General features: G+C 42.8%; 1 protein-coding gene and 1 long non-coding RNA gene across 4 annotated transcripts in view; one reads left to right on the top strand and one right to left on the bottom strand.

Annotated features, from left to right (window-relative positions):
- The window catches only part of LOC136788530 (uncharacterized), a 43,510-nt gene extending 42,771 nt beyond the window's left edge, over window positions 1-739 (bottom strand). The window contains exon 1 of one of the 2 annotated variants that reach the window (XR_010827251.1): window positions 600-739. This is a non-coding gene — a long non-coding RNA (uncharacterized lncRNA). The remainder of the gene's footprint in view (window positions 1-599) is intronic. The other variant, XR_010827252.1, reaches the window with a different exon arrangement.
- The window catches only part of LOC125181536 (Golgi phosphoprotein 3-like), a 40,895-nt gene continuing 19,559 nt past the window's right edge, over window positions 337-21,672 (top strand). The window contains exon 1 of one of the 2 annotated variants that reach the window (XM_066987091.1): window positions 337-804. In XM_066987091.1, the coding sequence (XP_066843192.1) occupies window positions 586-804 (219 nt within the window). In that variant the 5' untranslated portion in view covers window positions 337-585. The remainder of the gene's footprint in view (window positions 805-21,672) is intronic. The other variant, XM_066987090.1, reaches the window with a different exon arrangement.

The following is a 21,672-nucleotide window of genomic DNA, read 5'->3' as shown; positions in this document are numbered from 1 at the left end:
TCAGTAAGGCACTTTGTCTATCGAGTGCCATGGCCGGCTCGGGGGACAGTTCCCGAGGGGTCACAGACTCACCCCGGCTATAACCGAGATACCCCCGACGGCAACCGACACCCCCTGGGCTTCGTTCCCCCTTCCTTTCCCTGTCCCCCTCCCTCTGTACCGCACTTCGCCCGTCTGTTGCTGTGGAACCCCCCGAAACCCCCCGCCCCCCTGCCCACAGCCGCCCCTCCCGGGGGACCGCCCTCACTGCCCCTCAGAGCAGAGCGGGGCGGGCAGGAGGTGGGGATGTGTCGGGTCCCGCTCCTGTTGCTCGCTGCCCTTTCCGGTGCCTCCCCCCCGACCGCCGCTGCCACATCCTCCGCTGACATCAGCCCGCGCCGCCATATTGGGCGAGAAGCGCACTCCTCCAGCTCCGTCGCCGTAGGGGAGGACGCCGGCCGTCTCCACCTCCCCCACCGTGGCCGAGCCCTAGTCCCGCTCCTCATGAGTCCTCCCGGCCGGCCGCAGCCGCGGTGCGGGTAGGGCCGAGGTGGGAGCGGCTCCCGCGCTTTCCTCCTCCCCGCGCCCTCCCCGCCGCCTCCGGCCATGACTTCCCTTACCCAGCGCAGCTCCGGCCTGGTGCAGCGCCGCACCGAGGCCTCCCGCAGCGCCGCCGCCGCCGCCGCCAAGGAGCGGGGGACTGGCGGCGGCCTGGAGGACGAAGGCCGTCGGGACGAGCCGGGGGACGACGAGAAGGGCGACTCCAAGGAAACGCGGCTCACCCTCATGGAGGAGGTGCTACTCCTCGGCCTCAAGGACCGCGAGGTGCGGCGGCCCCTGAAGGGAGGGTGGTTTGTCGGGGGGTTGTGGGGGGCGCTGACGGTGAAAGGGAGGTCGGGGGAGGGCGTCGACGATGTAGGGTGCGGGGGGGATGGGGCGGGGAAGGTGCGGGGTGACTTGAGGCTTTGGGGCAGGTGCTGGGAGAGAGGGATCTTTTAAAGAAAACAAGGCTCCAGGGTGACCTCATTGCAGCTTTTCAGTATTTAAGGGGACTTATTTAAAAAAAAAAAAAAAAGGAGAGTGGCTCTCTGCTCAATTGGATAATGACAGGACAAGGGGGAATGGTTTTAAACTAAAAGAGGGGAGATTTAGATTAGAGGTTAGGAGGAAATTTTTCACTGAAAGGGTGGTGAGGCACTAGCACAGGTTGCCCAAAGCAGCTGTGGCTGCCCTATCCCTGGAGGTTCCCGAGGCCAGGCTGGATGAGGCTTTGGGCAGCCTGGTCTGGTGGGAGGTGTCCCTGTCCATGGCAGGGGGTTGGAACTGGATGGGCTTTAAGGTCCCTTCTAATCCAAACCATTTTGTGATTCTCTGTTCGTGATGTTGCTGGAGGACAGGGTGTGTGCAAAGGGGTTTGGAGGAGGTGGGGAAGGCACTTGAGGGAGAGTTGGCCCTCCCCCCCCCCTTTGGATATGGGGCTGGTGGAAGGGTTTTTTAGTTTGTAGCATCTCAAGGAAGGCTTGAGGAAGGGTTTGGCAGATGGGTACCCCGAGGTGAGGGCTAAGGCCTCCAGACGGCACTAGTGCTTGGCTTGAAGGCCTGTGTAGGCCTATGATGTTTATTATTCCTCTTCTAACTTACCTGTAGCTCTTACCTGGGAGACTTGTCCACGTTTTGTCAGACACAACTATATTGTACTTACAGGGCTTTAGGATGTGCAGCAGCTCTTTCTAAAAAGACTTCAGACTAATGCACATGAAAAATGTCTTAAAATTTAAGGAGATACATGTGACAAAAATAGGTTTTGAGTCCTAAGTGGGTCAAAATGATAATTCAGTGTTTTTATTGAATTTACAGATTGTTCACCATCGTACTGTGAATAACAGAAGGTATATTTCTACTGGCAGGGAGGTCAATTTTATATTGATTATCATTTGGAAGGGATAATCAATATAAAAAATACGCACTGCTGAAAGTCAGCCCTATCAGGGGAAATAGTTTGATATGGTGTGTGGTGAAGCATAATATGTTTATTTCAGATCTGAGTTATAATATGAATTTCATTAAGTGGCCTGCTTTATTTTTTGCTGTAAACTAATGAAGACAGCTCATTGATTTGGGTGGAAGTATCTTGAAGTTGTTCCTGTTTATGAGCACAGAGTAACGGGGGGGAAAAGCTGATAAGTTGTATGTTCTTTGACAGTGCATTGCATCTAAAATAAATTTGCTGGTTGATGATGATTAGATTAAAGAGTAGTTTTCCTGCTTAATGTTTGTTTTCTAATGTGTGGGGGTGTATCTGTGTACATACCTGCTACAGTAACGTGCTTTATTTCTCTCTGGCTATGTGCTTCAGGCCATATTCTTATAATCCAATTTTTTTTTCAGATGGACATTGCCATGGCATCCTAATAAAGTCAGTAGATATTCACAATGATGTGTGCTTCTACCTGTTGACTCTGAAGATGTATGTGCCTATGCGCATTTCTCTTCTGACTCACCTGAATAGCTGCAGGGAAGTGTTAGGCGTGCCAAGGCAGGTTTCTGTCAGGTTTGCCTACAAGAAAGATGCGATAGACTGGGTGATCTTTCAGCCCCATTTCTCATGAATCTGTGGTAAATCTGCTGAATTTGTGGGTACTGGGCTGTAAAGATTTCAAGTTAGGTAGTGTTCTGTCTGCCTAGGAATATACAGTGTAAGTATTCCTAGTACATGAAAGTTAGTAATTAATATTGGGCCTAAAAAAAATCCGGCTTTGCACTGGTGTGCATCAAAATTATAAATCACGTGACTTTACTAAGAGCAGCAGGGGCACATGCTACAGATAATGTATTATTTCTTAGAATGAAAAAAATAACTGATTACAGTGATGTGGATATTCATGACTCCCTTAAGATTTTGCAGTTGAAACATCAGCCAAGAAGAATGGTAATGTCATCTCTAGGGTACGGGGCTTATGTGCATAAACAGCATACACAGTTCCTGAGGTTTGTTAGACATGAATCACCAGGGTTTGTTTTGGTTTTGTGTCCATTGTGCCTCTCTCCCTTATAGTAAATAAAGCTCTTTGTCTTTTCTATTTTAAATTATAGGTTCATTTTTAAAGATGAATTTTTTGTTCTCTATTTTTTGAATAAGTAAGCAAAAGAAATTTATGCAACTGGGAATGCTTTTTATAAAGTTTTTACTTCCAGTAGAGTTGGTTCCCAATGACATTTGTGTGAGTCTGTCTTATGACAGCAAACAGAGAAAAAGTAAAATAAGGTCTGTGAAGTATGATTGTGAAACTACACAAAGTGTAAGGGAAAGGCAAAGGCAGGTATGTGAGCTTTAAACTCGACTGAAAACCAGTAAATCTAAAGCTGGGAACATCCTTCCTGTTTAACTAAACACTAAATTATTTTATCCTCTTGGAATAAAATAATAATTTGGCCTCAAGGCTGAATTGGTGTAAGAGCATGTTTCCCTGAAAATAGCTTCTCTCTGAGAAGACACTGATAACTGCATCGATAAATTAGCTTTGAAATTTTGGGGGGTAATTTTTTTTCTAATGTTAAACACTGGTGAATATGGCATAATACAATGTAAATTGTGTACGGAATGCCTTTCATGCAAGTAGACACAGTTTATAATTTGTACATGTAGGTGGAAGAGCCTTTACTCTTAGAGTTTTGCAGGAAGATTCAGGCAGTGATGGATAGATGAGTTGTATGTTTTTAGGAGATTTAGATACTTACGTGAATCCTGCTTTCAGAACAGAGCAAGGCCTTTAACAGCCATAGCAGAACTCTTGAGTTGTTGCATGGTTGTTGCTGCAGTATTGGTTCAGTGATGTGAATGTCTAGCTGCCCTAAAGTACAGTACGCCTCAGCCCATTCTTAATGCTTGCACACCGTTAACTGCCTTTACTTGTGCCTTCCCCCCCAGTTTAATCTTATTAAAATGTAGTTTATGTAGGGCTGGTTGCTCTTTTTTTTTCCACCAGTGGTTCCTCTTCATTTGTGTCTTCTATATATATGTAACTATTTCTGTATTCCAAAGTCAAGATAGGTTGCAAGGGGCATATGCTGAAATGCCCGCATATAATATGACAAATGCCGTGTCCTTGGAGGAGCAGGTAATACACTGGAATAGAATGCATTACTACAATTCTAGAGGGAGCATCCTTGAGGAAATACTTGGAATCCCTTCAGAAATAAAGCTGGGAATGGGAGTCATGCTCATCCATTTAGAGCAGAGCAATAGCCTGTTGCTATAGGAATAAAAAATAATCACTGAAATAAAATACTTTGCTGTATTAAGTTAAAAATAGTTTTGCAGTAGGATAGGTCAAAGCTGCAGTGGAAGGGAGGCTATTATGTAGAACTCCTGAAGCATCTAAGGTCACTGCTGCCAAAAGAATGGAGTAATAAATACTAACAGCTTATTTGAAAATGACAGCTCAGAGATGAGTATAGACCAGTTTGTTTGTTATGGCTCTTCTGGACATCTTGTGACTCTGTCCCATAGAAAACTGAGAGGCTGCAAGGTGGCTGTGCTCTGTGACTGTCTCTGTTTCATTTGTGTGTATATATATATTTTTTTCCTTTTTGGAGTAGTAGTAGTGGGGAATCTATTCAAATGCAGCAACGCTCACAGCTGTTCCTGTACACAATGTGCCACAGATCAACAAATTGAACTAGCTATAGAGACATGGCACCTACTTCTGTAGATCAGATAATTGTGCTTAATAAGATAAAAATACTTATTTGATCTGTAACTATTTCCTTATTTGCTAAAAGAAAACTCGTATGAAGTCTGCTGAAATAATAGTCCCACGCTGTTGCAACAGTGAATATTTCTGGATTTATTTATCCTTTCTTTGGTGAACACCAAAGAAGTGAGAGTGAAGCGGTGTTCAGTCACTTTGTTCAGTACAGAAGTTTTCTTGGATCTTTGCTACTCACATTGGTTCATTTATTACTGAAAAGTTAGTGTTGCAGTAGTCTTACAGCGTAGCTTTCTGTTCAAGCAGTTCCTGTGAAGGTTTTTGGGTTGTATTTTCATTGTATGGAAATAAGCAAGTTATCAGGGAGGTGTTTTGCCTGCTTTAAATGTGGTGTTTTGTGTTGATCAGATTAGTGCTAAAATGAAACTTATTCTTTATTCCTCTTACAAATCTGAGCAGCTGGGTTTGTTACTGAAATGTGTTTTAATCCTAAAGAGTTTTTGTTTTTTTTTGAAAAGTAAGAAGAATTTTTAAAAACATCTGGATTATGGGTGGCATTTTCTATAATCTTAAAATTTGGATTTGTGGAATTCATATTGTGATGCAGAAGTGGTGTGTGTTTTTTTTTCCTCCTGTGTAACAAATAAATTGTGGAAAGTCGTCTTGGTATCTCTAGTTTTCAATTGTGCTTTTCTATTTAATAAAAAGCTTCAGTACTAGCCAGAATATCAACTCCAGAGCTCCCAGGTTTTGCTGAAAAAATTCTGGGACAAATGAGTGAAACGTGAGGAGGTGTCTGTCGGGAATTCACATCAGAGTTGAAGAATGATGTATGAATGTTGAAACCTTGACAAAGACATGCTTTTTCTCAAAAGTTCAAGGCCTAATAACAACAAAGTGTGTAATGTCTGTGATGAAAAATTCTTTCATAATTGCCTACCTTTCTGGTCTTATTTTTGTTTTCATGACCATACATAAATTACAGGTCATCAGAAGAGATGAGGCATGGGAGGAGGAGTACCCAAATTCTGAGCACTACAAGATGCAATGAAGTACCTCTTTGCCAGGCTTCTCAGTAAAACCTGCTGTTTTGGGGCTCTTTGGAGGACATGCTCATCTGGAGGCAGCATTGTAGATACAAGTTGACTTTATGTATTAAAATAGTGTTTATTTTTCATGTTTCTTCATGCAGACAGTGTGGTTCTCCCTGCTCTTCTAGCATGGCTAATTTGTAATCTATATTACTTATTTGTGAATATCTTCAAGTGTAGTGTAGTTTGTTCTTTAATCTCAAGCTGTCTAGTGTAGGAAGGCCAGACAAAAATTTGCCAGAGCCTTTCTAGTGATACTTCTAAATTTTTTAAGTGCTCTTAAAAAGCAAAGCTGTAACTCTTCTTCCTCTCCTACAGCAAGGTGATTTTTTTGAAAATTTTGCATGAGGTATACATGAGAAAGTATGGCTGACTAATCATGGAGTAAGTAATCATGGAACTGAAAAAATAACATTTTACATTAAAGAAAAAGTGGTGTTCAGATGTTTTTTTTTTATATTCAAGTATTTCAGGAACTGCTGCGCTTAGCTCTGTTAAGCTACATGTAATGGGCCTTCTTTTCAAGGCTAAATTGATCAGCCAAAGTGCTGCAGACAGTAAGAAAAGTTAAGAATGACTGTTCTACTTGGAGCAAATGACTACTGCACATGTTCACTTGTGTTGCAGTAATTCCAGTTTCAGTTACAAGACACATACAGAACAGCCCTCTCTGAATATAGTCCCATCAGGTAAAGCCGGGTTGTATCTTTCACCAAAGAAGTTGGTCCAGAGTAACAGTTAAAATTGCAGTCTAGCTAACTGTAGATGTGAGATCAATTCTGGTTTTTAAAAAGGGAAAAAAAAATGAAGTCGTGTCTTTTTATAATTATCTAGATAATAATAAACTTTATTGAAGCTTATTGCTGTCAAAACCAAAAATAAACTTTTGCATTTCAGGGAAGTTTTTTCTCATGTCTAGATTTTAACACAAACTTCAAGTATGTTCTCAGCTAACTGTATTCTTGTATTCCAGAACAGTCTTCTGTTATTCTCTCCTCTTTTAGGAGGGAATGGATAGATAAACAATGAGAGGAGACAAGGCAAGCTATTATTAAAGAGTTCCTTAAGCAAGACCCTAACCCTGAACATTATATTCTCAGCCATGCATCAATAGATTGGGGTAAGCCTATACAGTTCCTTGCCAAAGGAAATCGACTTGGGACTTGTTAGAGATTTCTGCCACAGAAGCTGAACTTGGTTTTGTGTTTTAACCCATCTGGCATCGTGCCCTACTGTAGTGTCATGGAGTATCGGATTTTCTTAGAGGTAAAAAAAAATCTATAGCTGTTAGACTTAGATAAGATTAATACAAGAGCTTTGAACGTGTATTAGAAAGTAACGGAGATTCCCTAGGTTATTAAAGCACATACAGAATTTGACCATGTCTGCTTTTCACTGTCAGCTGCAGCTTCTGTGCTCTGGTGAAGCTTGTCTTCAGGTAGATTAAATTGCAATAACCTGCAGTGGAAAGAAAATAACATCTTTTTATCCTCTGAAGGTGAAAATGGATTAACATGTATAATAAATACCTGTGGTGAGGTCAGCCTTATATTATCTTGATGGTTAAAACAATTTTAGACATTCCAACCTGTCTTCCAACTAATGCCACAATGAAGTTTTTCCTTTTCTCTTCTTCCATCATTGTTTTCTATTGTTTGCATTTTTACCCCACTCCTTATGAATGTGTTTATGTTGGTAAAAGGACTTCTAATTGGTTCTCTCTGGATTTGAAGGTCATTTGTATGTTTACAGGTTAATTGAATGGAATCATAGAATGTCCTGGGTTGGAAGGGACCTCAAAGACCGAATTCCAACCCCCCTGCCATAGGCAGGGATGCCACCCACTAGATCAGATTGCTCAGGGCCTTATCTAACCTGGTCTTGAACACCTCTAGGGATGGGGCATCCACAACCTCTGGATAGCCTGTTCCAGTACCTCACCACTCTCTGAGTGAAGAATTTCCTCCTAACCTCTAATGTAAATCTCCTCTCTTTTAGTTTAAAACCAACTTTAAACTCTTTTAGTTTTAACTCTTTTAAACTCTTTTAGTTTTTCCCCCTCATCCTGTCATTATCCAACTGAGCAAAGAGTTGCTCTCCATCTTTTTTATAAGCCCCCTTCAAGTACTGAAAGGTTGCGATGAGGTCCCACTGGAGCCTTCTCTTCTGTAGGCTGAACAACCCCAGCGTTCTCAGCCTTTCTTCATAGGAGAGGTGCTCCAGCCCCTTGATTATCTTTGGCCCTCCTCTGGACCTGTTCTAACAGCTCCAAATCCTTCTTGTGCCAGGGTCTTCAGACCTGGATGCAACACTCCAAGTGGGGCCTCACAAGGGCAGAGAAGAGGGGGATAGTCCCATCCCTCTCCCTGTTGGCCACTCCTCTGTTGATGCAGCCCAGGATGCGGTTGGCCTTCTGGGCTGCAAGTGCGTGCTGCTGGCTCATGTTGAGCTTTTCATCCACCAGAACCCCCAAATCCTTCTCTGCAGGGCTGCTCTCAATGAGTTCTTCTCCCAGTCTGTGCTCCTGTCTGGGATTGCCCCAGTCCAGGTGCAGCACCCTGCACTTGGCCTTGTTGAACCTCATTAGGTTCACGTGGGCCCACTTTTCAAGCTTGTCCAGGTCACTTTGGATGGCATCCCTTCCTTCTATTGTATTGACTGCACCACTCAGCTTGGTGTCATCTGCAAATTTGCTGAGGGTGCACTCGATCCCGCTTTCTATGTTGTTGATAAAGATATCAAACAGTACTGGTCAGAGGACAGACCCCTGAAGGGCACCACTCGTCACTGGCCTCCACGTGGACACAGAGCCATTGACCACCACTCTCTGGGTCCAACCTTCAAGCCAATTCCTTGTCCACTGAATGGTCCACCCATCAAATTCATCTCTCCGATTTGGAGACCAGGATGTCATGTGGGACCATGTCAAAAGTCTTGCAGAAGTCCAGGTAGATGACATCGCTTGGTCTTTCTTTGTTAACTGATGCAGTCCTCCATCGTAGAAAGCCACCAGTTTGGTCAGGCATTATTTGCCCTTGGTGAAGCCATGCTGGCTATCTCGGATCACCTCTGTCTTGCATGTGCCTTAACATTGCTTCCAGGAGGATTTGATCCATGATCTTGCCAGGCACAGAGGTGAGGCTCATCTGTCTGTAGTTCCCTGGATCCTCCTTTCTATCCTTTTTAAAAAGTGTCCTGTTGTTTTCCTTTTTCCAGTCACCAGGGACTTTGCCTGACTGCCAGGACTTTTCAAATATGATGGAGAGAGGCTCAACAACTACATCAGACAGTTCCCTCAGGACCCTGGCATGCATGTCATCAGGTCCCATAGACTTGTACGTGTTTAGTTTCATCAGGTGGTCTTGAACCTGTTCTTCACTTACAGTGGGTGGGACTTTGCTCCTCCAGCCTCCATCTACGGGTTCAGGGAAAAGAGATGTGGGAAGCCTGTCTGCCAGTGAAGACAGAGGCAAAGAACTTGTTGAGTACCTCAGCCTTTTCCATGTCTGTTGCTACCAGTTCACCCTTCTCATCCATCAGAGGGGGTACACTCTCTTTGGCCTTTCTTTTCTGAGTAATGTACCTATAGAATCCCTTCCTGTTCTTTGCATCCCTTGCCAAGCTCAGTTCCATCCGTGCTTTGGCTTTCCTGATCCCATCCCTGCACATCTGGACCGCATCCCGGTACTCTTCCCAGGCCATGTGTCCCTGCTTCCACTGCCTGTGCATTTCCTTCTTGCACCCCAGTTTGCCCAGCAGGTCCTTGCTCAGCCATCCTGGTTGTCTGCCCTCCCTGCCCACTTCTTTACGCAGGGGGATGGAGAGTTCTTGCACTCTAAGGAAAACATCCTTAAAGAGCTGCTAGCTCTGTTCAGCTCCTTTGTCCCTAAGGACAGTGTTCCAGGGGATCTCAGCTATTAGGTCTTGAAATAGCTTCAAGTTTGCTCTTTGGAAGTTCAGGGTCCTGATTTTGCTCTTTGCCAGGCCCATATTCCTCGAGATCACAAACTCAGCCATGGCGTGGTCACTGCACCCTAGCCTGCCTCCAGTCTTGACCTCTTTAATGAGCTTTTCTGCGTTGGTGAGCACCAGGTCCAGTAACGCTTCTCCTCTGGTTGGTTTGTCTAGTACCTGCACCAGGAAGTTATACTCAACGCACTCTAGGAACCTTCTGGATTGCTCACAGCCTGCTGTGTAGTTTTCCCAGCAGACATCCGTGTGGTTGAAGTCTCTCATCAAGATGAGAGCATGTGAGCATGACGTTTCTTGTAGTTGAAGCAAGAATGCCTCATCCACAGGCTCCCCTTGATCAGGCAGCCTGTAGTAGACCCCAACCACAAGCTGTCATTTATTGGTACAGTCTTTAACTCTCACCCACAAGCTCTCAACCTGTCCGTGGCTGTTTCTCAGAGGCAACTCTTCACAATCAATCCCTTTCCTAACACAGGGCAACACCCCCTCCCTTCCTTCCCTTTCTGAAGAGTTCTGAAGAGTTTGTAGCTCTCTATTCCAATGTTCCAGTTATGTGATCCATCCCACCATGTTTCTGTGATAGCAATCAGGTCATATCTGTCTAATTGCACCATGGTTTCCAATTCCTCTTGCTTGTTTCCCATGCTGTGTGTATTGGTGTAGAGGCATTTCAGCTGGGTAATCAGTTGTATCACGTTTCCAGAACCCTTCCAGATTGCATTGGGGCAGTTCACAAGTCTTCCCCTGCTGTTACTTAGTGTTATCAGGTATGCTTTCTTCACCACTCAGAGGTGCATCCCCCTTCCCCCACCACATCTAGTTTAAAGCCCTCCTGATAAGCCCAGCCAGAAGAGCTCCCTAAGAGCTTCGTAGAAGTCCACGAAAGGACTTAGCTGAGGAAAAACAGATGCTGGCTGGTTGCACAGGAGGAGTTGCACAGGAGGAGTTGCACAGGAGGAGTTGCACAGGAGGAGTTGCACAGGAGGAGTTGCACAGGAGGAGTTGCACAGGAGGAGTTGCACAGGAGGAGTTGCACAGGAGGAGTTGCACAGGAGGAGTTGCACAGGAGGAGTTGCACAGGAGGAGTTGCACAGGAGGAGTTGCACAGGAGGAGTTGCACAGGAGGAGTTGCACAGGAGGAGTTGCACAGGAGGAGTTGCACAGGAGGAGTTGAGCAGAACTAGAGTAGAATTGTCCATTATATTTCTGTTGTGTCTCCTGTGCCCACAGCGAGCTATCAGCAGTTTGAAGCTTATTAGATTTTTGGCAGAGCAAAATTCTGTATGCCTCATCTGTTTACCAACTGATAAAACTAAATTTCCAGTTTTCCTGGCTGCCAAGTATTAAAGTATTTTAGTGGCCTATAGGAAATATATAGAAGAGGTATTTGAAATGCTTGTTAAAATATTAAAATTTAATTAGCAGATTAGATAAATGTATCGTTTAACACTAATTAAATTTGCAAGGCACCATGTATTAGCCAATGTGTCAACCAATATTACATCAAATTAAGTATTTGTGCAGGTTGGAGACATAAGCAGCACTTTTTTTTTGCAATGCTTTTGAAAGTTTAACAACTTTTTAGTAACTTCTGTACCTGCTTTTCTGGTATTTCTGTATTTAGATGTGTGATTGTCAACCGTTCCTACTGACATGGCAGTGTATATTATCTAAAATTGTTCCACCCAGTCATGTTACATAGAATACAGTTTGAGAAACGTTGATCTGAGGGATTCAAATGATAAGAATGAATTTGCAGTTGTTTCTCCAAGTAGTGACAGGCTTTTCCTATGTGTTACCGAGAACTTGGAGAAACTTGTTTTTTGTACTTTGTGTGTTCATTTTTACAAAACTTGTTTACTTATTTTTATGTTGAGAAGCTTCTTGCAATGATATTCTAGAATAATAAACCAAAATAATCTGTGTTTATTATTCTAATATAAGCACTTCCTGAAAAAGGATGTGGTTGAAGCTTTTAAGATTAGCTAGAGAAGTCAGGTACCAGATTTGTTGGACAAATGCTTCATAAATATGCTCAATGTTAAATTAAGCATATATTGCGTAAATCTCGCTGACTTCCACACGAGATTCAGAAGTTCTGTTTGTTCTTCCTTATAGAATGATGATGTTTCTAAATAAAACAGTAGCTTCCAAGGGGGTTTCTTATCTAAAAACTGTAAACTTATAACAGTAACTCGGTTATTGACTTTGATCTGCATGAGATTTTTGCTTAAAGTTGCATTATCACAAAAAAAATTGATTTACTTACCTGCAACAGGATTAATTTTTAACTTTTTAATCAGTGATTTTACTTTCAGCTAAAAGGATAGGAACAATGGAATTGTACAAAGAATTGTCCGAATTTGAGATTCACTTGCTCTTCTTTGTCTTCTCCTGCCCCTATCTGCTGGGATCTCCATTTAGTTGTATAACTTGACCTGAATATCCAAGAAGATGTAATGTGTTTGTTGTAGAAGAATGTTGATAATAGGTGCATTTGGAATTCATAAAATGAACCTTTTGGTTCAATATGGAGGAGTGAAATTTTATGTTAAAGCATAAATTATAATAAATGATTATGTGAACATCTGGCTTATGAACATATACTGCTTGTTTTTTGTATTTTACCTCTTTGGATTTGATAACAGCTTTAAGGAGATGTTGACGTTCTTGAGGTGATTCCAGCTACTTTCAAAAATTTAAAATAGTATGAGTAATCTCAGAGACTACATAAAGGGAACAGTATATTAAGGTGGCTCTCCTCTTTGTGGGGGTTATGATAACCCCATGCTCCTCGAACTGCTAGCATTCTTCATTAAAATATTTAAAAAGCGTTTGGCATCAATGATGATAGCTGTGCAGCAGATAATCTGTTGCAAGCCACTTTACAACTTATGTCAGTGAGAGGATGTAAGGGGAGGGAAACAGCCATCCCTGACATGAAAACTGTGGCAGAAAAAATCCCTATTGCCTTTTAACCTGCTGCAGTGCACCTGGACAGTGTCTGTTGTTACTCCTTTGCCCTCTGTACTCCCTAGCTCTCTTCCTGTAGATCCCTAAATTATTGCTTCAGACAGGAACTCCTTGACTGAAAAAGTGAAAGTTGAGTTGCAATTGTGATCAAGTCCTTAATGAAATAAGACTTGCAGTAGCCAACGTTTCAAGAGTAATTATCTCTGCTTTTTGCAGTAGGTTTCAAAACTGATGCGAGTCTCTTGAAGGAAGGATAGTTGAAAAGCTGTACAGTTCAAGAGGTGCTTATGCTGGCAAAATAGTTAAATGCTAAGATGTTATTTTGTTCTCAGTTTTTCTGTTAGCTTTTTCCTCCCTGGTGTTTCTTGCTGCTGTTTTAAGTACCTCTAAGAAAAGATACTTGAATTTATGTACATACAAGCATTCAGGTATTCTTGCTTCATGACGCACCATGCTGTGTAAATGCTAGAAGACTCCCTGATAATTGTGCAGTGCAACATATAACTTCTACCAGCAGACCACTCAGATTGTTGCTTTGTACAATCCTACAAATGACCCAAACTGACTTCCACAGTTGTTCCACATTTGCTTTATTTGGTCCATCTCAGGCTATACATCTGTTGACAACTATTTTTCCTCACCCTCATCTTCAAAAGAGAACTGAACCACCTTGTATTTTTTACGTCTCCTGAATCGTGGCTCACGAGCAGGCCATGAGGTCTCCAACACTGGATCTTTATAATGTTGACATGTAAATTTGATGAAGTTGATGAATGAGACCTGGAGATAAGTGACCTCAATAACATCCTATGATGCCACCAGGCATGGAATGTTTTCCAGTATGTTTGTCATCTGTGATTTCTGAGAACATACCATAAATAGTCTGCTACATATCAGGAAAGAATAGAAGGCAATGAAGAAAGCCACTGTTTGGGAAAGCTAGATACTTGTTAAACATATATGTAATATACATATACATAATAAGTTTTGTCGTGGAGCTTTTATACTGCTGCCACTGACGCAGTACTTGAATGCCATCCATGCAGAAGTAATATAATAGCAAACTCCAGCAGAGTTCAAGAAGTCTGGTATTTTCTCTCTCAGCATCCAAGTAGTAGAGCTGGTTGAAAATCTTCTTTTGAAGTATTCTTCTAATGGGAAACAGGCTACCTGTAAATTTAGGTTTTACTGTTAGCTAAAGCAAAAGCTTTCTTTAACCTAGATTGTGACTCCTGGCTGAGAAATCCTGAAGTTAGGAGTTTCATGTCTTCATGGTAGACTCTGAGCTGTATTGCTTTGGAGCTAGGACTTTCAAGCCCCTTGGGAACTGTAATTGTTGTTTATTGTGGCTTTCTGTTACTTCCCAAGTTGGCCAGCTCCTATTCTGATGGGGCTATCAGGGTTCAAAAGGGTTACGTGTTTTTTTTTTTTCTTCTTTCTTTCTGGTGTCTCTACATGAAGTTTCAGAAACTTTACTAAATTTTTTAAGTCTTTTGGTTTGTGTCTTTCATAGAAGAAGAACTTGGAATTTCCTGAGAACAGGAATTTGGGATTTTGGGTAGCTTCAGTGATGTTTCTGGTTCAGAATGTTCCCCTTTAATTGTTTGGTTTATTTCAGTTTGGTTACAGTAGATCTCTTGTCTTGCTTTCTATGAATAGATCTCATATCTTGCTGATATTCACTTGCTCTGGCTCTGTGGTCTGTAAAGTAATCTGTAATAGTGTGAGGCTTGCTGGGTTAGATCAGGGAATGCACTGGCGTCTGCAGTATGTTGTAGAAGAATCTGTAAACGGCTAGTCTTAACCAAGTAATTTAAATGTGAGTTTTATTACTGTATGTGTATCTTGAAGCCTCGCGGTTGGAACTCTGCAAGTACTTTTCTTCTCTTCCTTTCTTTTGAATCTGAAATACTTCCACAGATTTTTCAGATTTCCCCACCCTGTTCTGATCTCAGCCAGGTAGGCTAAAACTGCTGGTCTCCTGTTGTGAGTTAATTGAAGAACGAGAGAGAGAGAGAGAGAGAGAGAGAGAGAGAGAGAGAGAGAGAGAGAGAGAGAATGTGTTTCTTCTGTAATGGGAAGGGTTTTTTTAAGTAATTCTTATGGATGAAACAAAGTATTCTGAAGTAAGACATTACATGGTCCCATACAAATCTTTTGCCCTCATTTTTAAAAGGTATTTTTTTTAACCTTCACTCTGCAATCTGTTAGACTTTCTCAGACAATATTTTGAGATAACTGCTGTTAATGTGAAATGGCATCAGCAATTAAATATTTTTTTTTCATTGCTACTGCTAGGTGGCTTTAATTTGCACTTGGGATAGAGAAATTATTGAACTTTTTCTTAATAGAACAAGATTGACAATTGTCTGGAAACTGAATAGAGCAATGAAGGAGGTAACTGAATGACTGCTCTGTGAAGGCTGGCTGTTTAATGCTTAAGTGAAACATTTTTTGAAGTTTCTTGCAAGTTTTTTTTAGCAGCATTGATTGTGTAGAAATTGCGAACACACTTGGCATTGGTCTTTACCAAATACCTGTAGTTGTTCTGGTCATGTTAAGGTCTTCTCATTCTGATTGTTACGTGCTTGGTCAATTATAATGGTCATTGGTGCAGCAGCTTTTGGGATCTGAGATGAAGAAAGTGTTGTCTTATTTGTTACTTGATTTTTTTTAATATTTTCAAGTCATGACATTTGAGTAATTTATGAATTTTAAATATCCAGAAACTTAAATTTTGAGTGTCGTGGAAAATTGGAAATAAATGTGTTCTGTGGGAGTGTACTCTGATACTTCTACAACTTATTCTGTAATAGTACTGAGTGATTCAACAAAATACTTGAATAGACTCTGCACAGAATCCTGGTGTTATCAGTGTTGTGTATGTTTTTTCTCTTTTTGAAAAAGTTTGTCTTTCTTGCTGTGGCTTTGTTACAGCATAACCAGATGATGGCACTAGACTTTTTGTAACCACAGTGAAAATGTTTTACCTGCTTTAAGACATCATTTTTTTGTCTGTGCAGGATTTCTCACAATTTCTAGCAATCCTTATAAACGCTCTTTTGCAAGTCCTAGGACTCTATTCTATTGTAAGTATAGTTTTGTGAAGGTTGAGTTTCGGGGATCTTGGCAAGCTGGGTAAGGATGTCCTTAGGGAATAACATAAGTGAAGGATTTGAGGGATGTTGGTAGGACCTTTCAAGTCGTGGTCTTTTCCCTGTGGGGTGTGTGCATGGGCCCTGCCCCATTGTGCTCTGCATGCCAGCATCTCTAGGGGACTGGGTCCTAGCACATGATTACACTGTGCTGTATACAGATGTGAGCTTGTGGATTCCAACTGCAAGAGCTTGTGCCTTGCTCAGCAAAGCTAGACCCAGTGTGTTGGTAAGGCTTGCTTGCTTGAATGTGTTTTAATATAATCGTGCGGCTTTTCTACCCTTCTTGGAGCCAGGAAGAGAATAAGATGGCTGTTCACCATATATACTGTAAATACTTTCTCTGCCTTGTCTGCCCCATCTGCTTGAACACATCTAAGGAAATCCATGAGGGTTGCAGAAACTCAATCCTTTATAAACCCAGAAGTGAAAATCTAATGTATTTTATGTTACAGGAGCATGAGGTGGGGAAGCAGGCAGCTGTAGGAGAGGGTGTCGCGGGCAGGTGGTGGGGACATGCAGCTGAAGAGGCAAAGTAAACATGGAAAATAGAAGGTAAGGTGGTAGGTTGGTAATACTCAGGCATAGGGCCATGGTCAGGAGATGGGTGGGATTTAGGTTCCAGGTAACTAAAGGCTAACTGAACAGGAAGGCTTGTGTCAGCTGGGAATTGGGGAAGGGGCGTGCAAAGAGGAGAAAGTGAATAAATGCTGCAAGAGGTGATGGGAGGGAAATGGTGTAATGAACGTGGATTTTGGATAACCTATTCTTTAAGTAGAAAGAAGATGTTGGTGTTAGTTACGTGCTTTGCCATACTTGAGTGGAAAGTTTAAGCTTTCAAAGTTAATAGAGTAGCAAGTTTCCATTGTAAACTTTATTTTCATTCCCCTTTATGCTTGTCTAATAAAAGTACTTTTTAGAGTTTCTAGGTCAGCTCAGAAGAAAACCACTTTTGTGCTGTTTCTGTAAATAAATCACAGAATCACAGAATTGTCTAGGTTGGAAGAGACCTCTAAGATCATCTAGTCCAACCTCTGCCCTAACACTAACAAGTCCTCCACTAAACCATATCACTAAGGGCTACATCTAAACGTCTTTTAAAGACCTCCAGGGATGGCGACTCAACCACCTCCCTGGGCAGCCCATTCCAATGCCTAACAACCCTTTCAGTAAAGAAGTTCTTCCTAATATCCAACCTAAACCTCCCCTGGCGCAACTTTAGCCCATTCCTCCTCGTCCTGTCACCAGGCACGTGGGAGAATAGACCAACCCCCACCTCTCTACAGCCTCCTTTCAGGTACCTGTAGAGAGCGATAAGGTCGCCCCTGAGCCTCCTCTTCTCCAGGCTGAACAATCCCAGCTCCCTCAGCCGCTCCTCAGAAGACTTGTTCTCTAGACCCCTTGCCAGCTTCGTTGCCCTTCTCTGGACTCTCTCGAGCACCTCCATGTCCTTCCTGTAGTGAGGGGCCCAAAACTGAACACAGTACTCGAGGTGCGAGCCTCACCAGAGCCGAGTACAGGGGGACAATCACTTCCCTAGACCTGCTGGCCACACTGCTTCTTATGCAAGCCAGGATGCTGTTGGCCTTCTTGGCCACCTGGGCACACTGCTGGCTCATATTCAGCTGCCTATCAACCAGTACTCCCAGGTCCTTCTCTGCCAGGCAGCTTTCCAGCCACTCATCTCCCAGCCTGTAGCGCTGCTTGGGGTTGTTGCGCCGCAGGTGCAGGACCCGGCACTTGGCCTTGTTGAACTTCATACAGTTGACCTCAGCCCATCGCTCCAGCCTATCCAGATCCTCCTGCAGAGCCTTCCTGCCCTCGAGCAGATCGACACACGCACCTAACTTGGTGTCATCTGCAAACTTACTGAGGGTGCACTGGATCCCCTCATCCAGATCACTGATAAAGATGTTAAAGAGGACTGGCCCCAGTACTGAGCCCTGGGGGACTCCACTAGTGACCGGCCTCCAACTGGATTTGACTCCATTCACCACAACTCTTTGGGCCCGGCCATCCAGCCAGTTTTTAACCCAACAAAGCGTACGCCAGTCCAAGCCACGAGCAGCCAGTTTCTTGAGGAGAATGTTGTGGGAAACGGTGTCAAAAGCCTTACTGAAGTCAAGGTAGACCACATCCACAGCCTTTCCCTCATCCACTAAGCGTGTCACTTGGTCATAGAAGGAGATGAGGTTCGTCAAGCAGGACCTGCCTTTCATAAACCCATGCTGACTGGGCCTGATCGCCGCCTTGCCCTGCAAGTGCCGCCTGATGACACTCAAGATAATCTGCTCCATGAGCTTTCCCTGGCACTGAAGTCAAACTAACAGGCCTATAGTTCCCTGGGTCTACCCTCCGGCCCTTCTTGTAGATGGGCGTCCCATTTGCTAGCCGCCAGTCGACTGGAACCTCTCCTGATAGCCAGGACTGCTGATAAATGATGGAAAGCTCCTCTTGTTTGTTGCCCATGCTGCGTGCATTAGTGTAGATGCACTTCAGTCGGGCCATTGCCTTCTTCCCCGGCTTTGCCATTGTTCCCCCCGGCACAGCTCCAACAGGCCTTCTTTCAGCCCCATCCCCCTTCTTTCCTAGTTTAAAGCCCTCTCAACGAGCCCTGCCAGCTCCTGGGCTAGGATCTGTTTTCCCCTTAGAGATAGACAGTTAGATAGACAGAGATATGACAGTTGTGAACATTCTTATCATTGAATCAATGGAGATATAAAATTGGCTTGTGAGCCATTCATAGCTTAAAGCGCTGTTCTAATGCGATTGCTGTCAGATAACAATTCATTACCTTTTAAGACACACACCTTGCTTAGCAACTATAATGAAATAAGTATTTCATTGAGTTAAGGTGTTTATAAAATTAGAAAAGACTTGCAAGGAAGACATACAGCAAAAACATTTGGTGTTGTATTTGGTGGGAATATTAGTGCTATTTAAGGGTATTAAATAGTGGAATGGCTTGCATCTGTAAACAGTGGTCTTTGATCTTTAATGCAAGTGTTTTGAGACTGCTAGGTATTTGGAACAGACTAGGTATTTGGAACAGAAGTTGTGGGGAGCTAGGGGTCATCCTCTTCTCACAGATAACCAGCGATAGTACTAGAGGGAATGGCCTCAAGTTCTTAATGGTCTTAATGATTCTAGGATTCTTCACCGTCCCTCTATTGCCTCTTTAATAGGCAGTAGTTCTGTAATGCTGAGCGTTATTTTTTCTCTTTTCTGTACCTTATTCTAGTTGTGCTGTATGCCACTTGAGGTAGGTGTCAAGGAGCTGTTTGCAGCACTGAAGATAAATGTTCGCTTCTATTCTGTTTCAGCTACGCCAGGAAGTTTGAGTTAATTTAAAGGATGATTTAGACTGTTGTGTGCTAACCTGACCTTCTCTGAAGGTTTCTTCAATTGTCTGAAGTGTTTGCAGTAAGAGCAAAACATTATCCATCCATCTGTTTGAACTACCTGGAAAGACCAGCATAATGGATTGAAAAATGTTGAGGATGACACTGGCTGTTACATAATACCTCCTTCCTCACTTTGTAAATAGTGATATAATTTCTGTATACTGAAATAAGATGTTCCTTCTCTTGGATCCCCTGCAAACTCTGAGCCTGGGGAAAAAAAAAAGTGAGGCAGTATACATTCTTATAACTTTACTGTCATCAAACCCACTAGAGCAAGCAGTTTTGTTTATGAAGGTCATAATCTTTTTGAACTGCCTTTCAGGATCACTTGATTAAAAACTAGCAGATGATTGTGCTGTCTCCTCCCTCGCAGATTTTAAAGACCTGCCTGGATAAAGCCCTGAGTAACTCAATCTGACTTTATAGCTGAACCTGCTTTGAGCTGGAGGTCGGGCTAGAGATCTCCTGAGGTCCCTTCCAACCCGAATTATCCTAGGATCATTTATTTCTCTGCAGCCCACAGCTTGTGGCCATGTATGTTGAATAAGTGCTAGAGCCAAGGATTTTACACCTGGTAATTGCTGCTGGGAATAGTGTAGTTAACATCACCTCCTTGACAAAGGCTTTAAATTCAGTTTTCATTACTAAACAAGGGAAAGGTTTTTAGAACTTAAACTACTTGCATAATAATATAACACTTTTTGTGAATAGAAAAAGTATATATTATGCCACAGCTGTTTGTCCAGTAGATTTTTAGTTTGCATATGTGTTGTCTGATTTCATTTTTTTATGTAAAGAGACTATTTGATTGGAAATAGAATGTAGGAATCCTTTTTTTTTTTTTCATCAAGCAAATATGGCACCTTATCTTACTTTTTTTTTTTTTTTTTGGCAAAGAAATGTCTGGTGCTTACCAAAAACAACATACAGAATGGCTGGCTTCTGGATAGGCTGGACCGATGGGCTGAGGTCAACTGTATGAAGTTCAACAAGGCCAAGTGCCGGGTCCTGCACCTGGGGCGCAACAACCCCAAGCAGAGCCACAGGCTGGGAGATGAGTGTTTGGAAAGCTGCCTGGCAGAGAAGGACCAGGGAATACTGGTTGATAGTTGGCTGAATATGAGCCAGCAGTGTGCTCAGGTGGCCAAGAAGGCCAACAGCATCCTGGCTTGTATAAGAAGCAGTGTGGCCAGCAGGTCTAGGGAAGTGATTGTCCCCTTTTACTTGGCTCTGGTGAGGCCGCACCTCGAGTACTGTGTTCACTTTTGGGCCCCTCGCTACAAGAAGGACATGGAGGTGCTCAAGCGAGTCCAAGAAGGGCGACGAAGCTGGTGAGGGGTCTGGAGAACAAGTCTTACGAGGAGCGGCTGAGGGAGCTGGGATTGTTCAGCCTGGAGAAGAGGAGGCTCAGGGGCGACCTTATCGCTCTCTATAGGTACCTGAAAGGAGGCTGTAGCGAGGTGGGGGTTGGTCTATTCTCCCATGTGCCTGGTGACAGGACGAGGGGGAATGGGCTAAAGTTGCGCCAGGGGAGGTTTAGGTTGGATATTAGGAAGAACTTCTTTACGGAAGGGGTTGTTAGGCATTGGAATGGGCTGCCCAGGGAAGTGGTTGAGTCACCATCCCCGGAGGTCTTTAAGAGACGTTTAGATGTAGCCCTTAGTGATACGGTTTAGTGGAGGACTTGTTAGTGTTAGGGCAGAGGTTGGACTAGATGATCTTGGAGGTCTCTTCCAACCTAGACGATTCTGTGATTCTGAGAGTAGCTGATACAAAGCATCGGTTTTGAGTAAAAAGGATGAATAGATAACTCCTCAAATGCCTTTCCAACCTTATGTCTATGGCCTTTTAAGTAAACATCTGTGACATTTCAGTAATGGTTTTCTACTAATTCAGTGTTTTTGTAGAATTTTTGTAGAATTTTTAGAAGTATGGATCATCTACGTAATAAAGCTCTTGAAAATAGCTAAGTGCTAAATGAAAACTTTTTTTTGTTCCTAGAAATCTATATTTAATGGCATGTATTAGTTGGTGACTGGGTTGTACGTCTAGTGGACTTCAGGTGTGTCCATCTGGTATCTATACACTGGGAGCTGTCATTTGCAAATAAGATAAAGTTGTATTGCTCATGGTTTAAGCTGGTTGTTGTTACTGGCTAGGGTAAATTTTATGAGAGAGTGCTCCTTTTTTTTTTTTTCTTCTGTATTCCAAAGTGGATCTTTTCATAAAGAGGATGCATTGCTAGAGGAGTTTTGGAAGGTCTTTCTAGATCATACCAAGTGTTTCCACAATCATTTCTCAAAAGACAAATTTTTTCTCAGAATGATTTTGCTTTGTCCTGCGTACTGTTCTTGCATGTTTGGTAATATTAAATGTTGGCAACTGTATA

Source organism: Anser cygnoides, chromosome W (assembly GCF_040182565.1).
Source record: "Anser cygnoides isolate HZ-2024a breed goose chromosome W, Taihu_goose_T2T_genome, whole genome shotgun sequence".
NCBI classification, from domain to species: domain Eukaryota; kingdom Metazoa; phylum Chordata; class Aves; order Anseriformes; family Anatidae; genus Anser; species Anser cygnoides.
The sequence above is the reverse complement of the archived record's forward strand: the minus strand, read 5'-3'. Positions and strand labels throughout refer to the sequence as shown.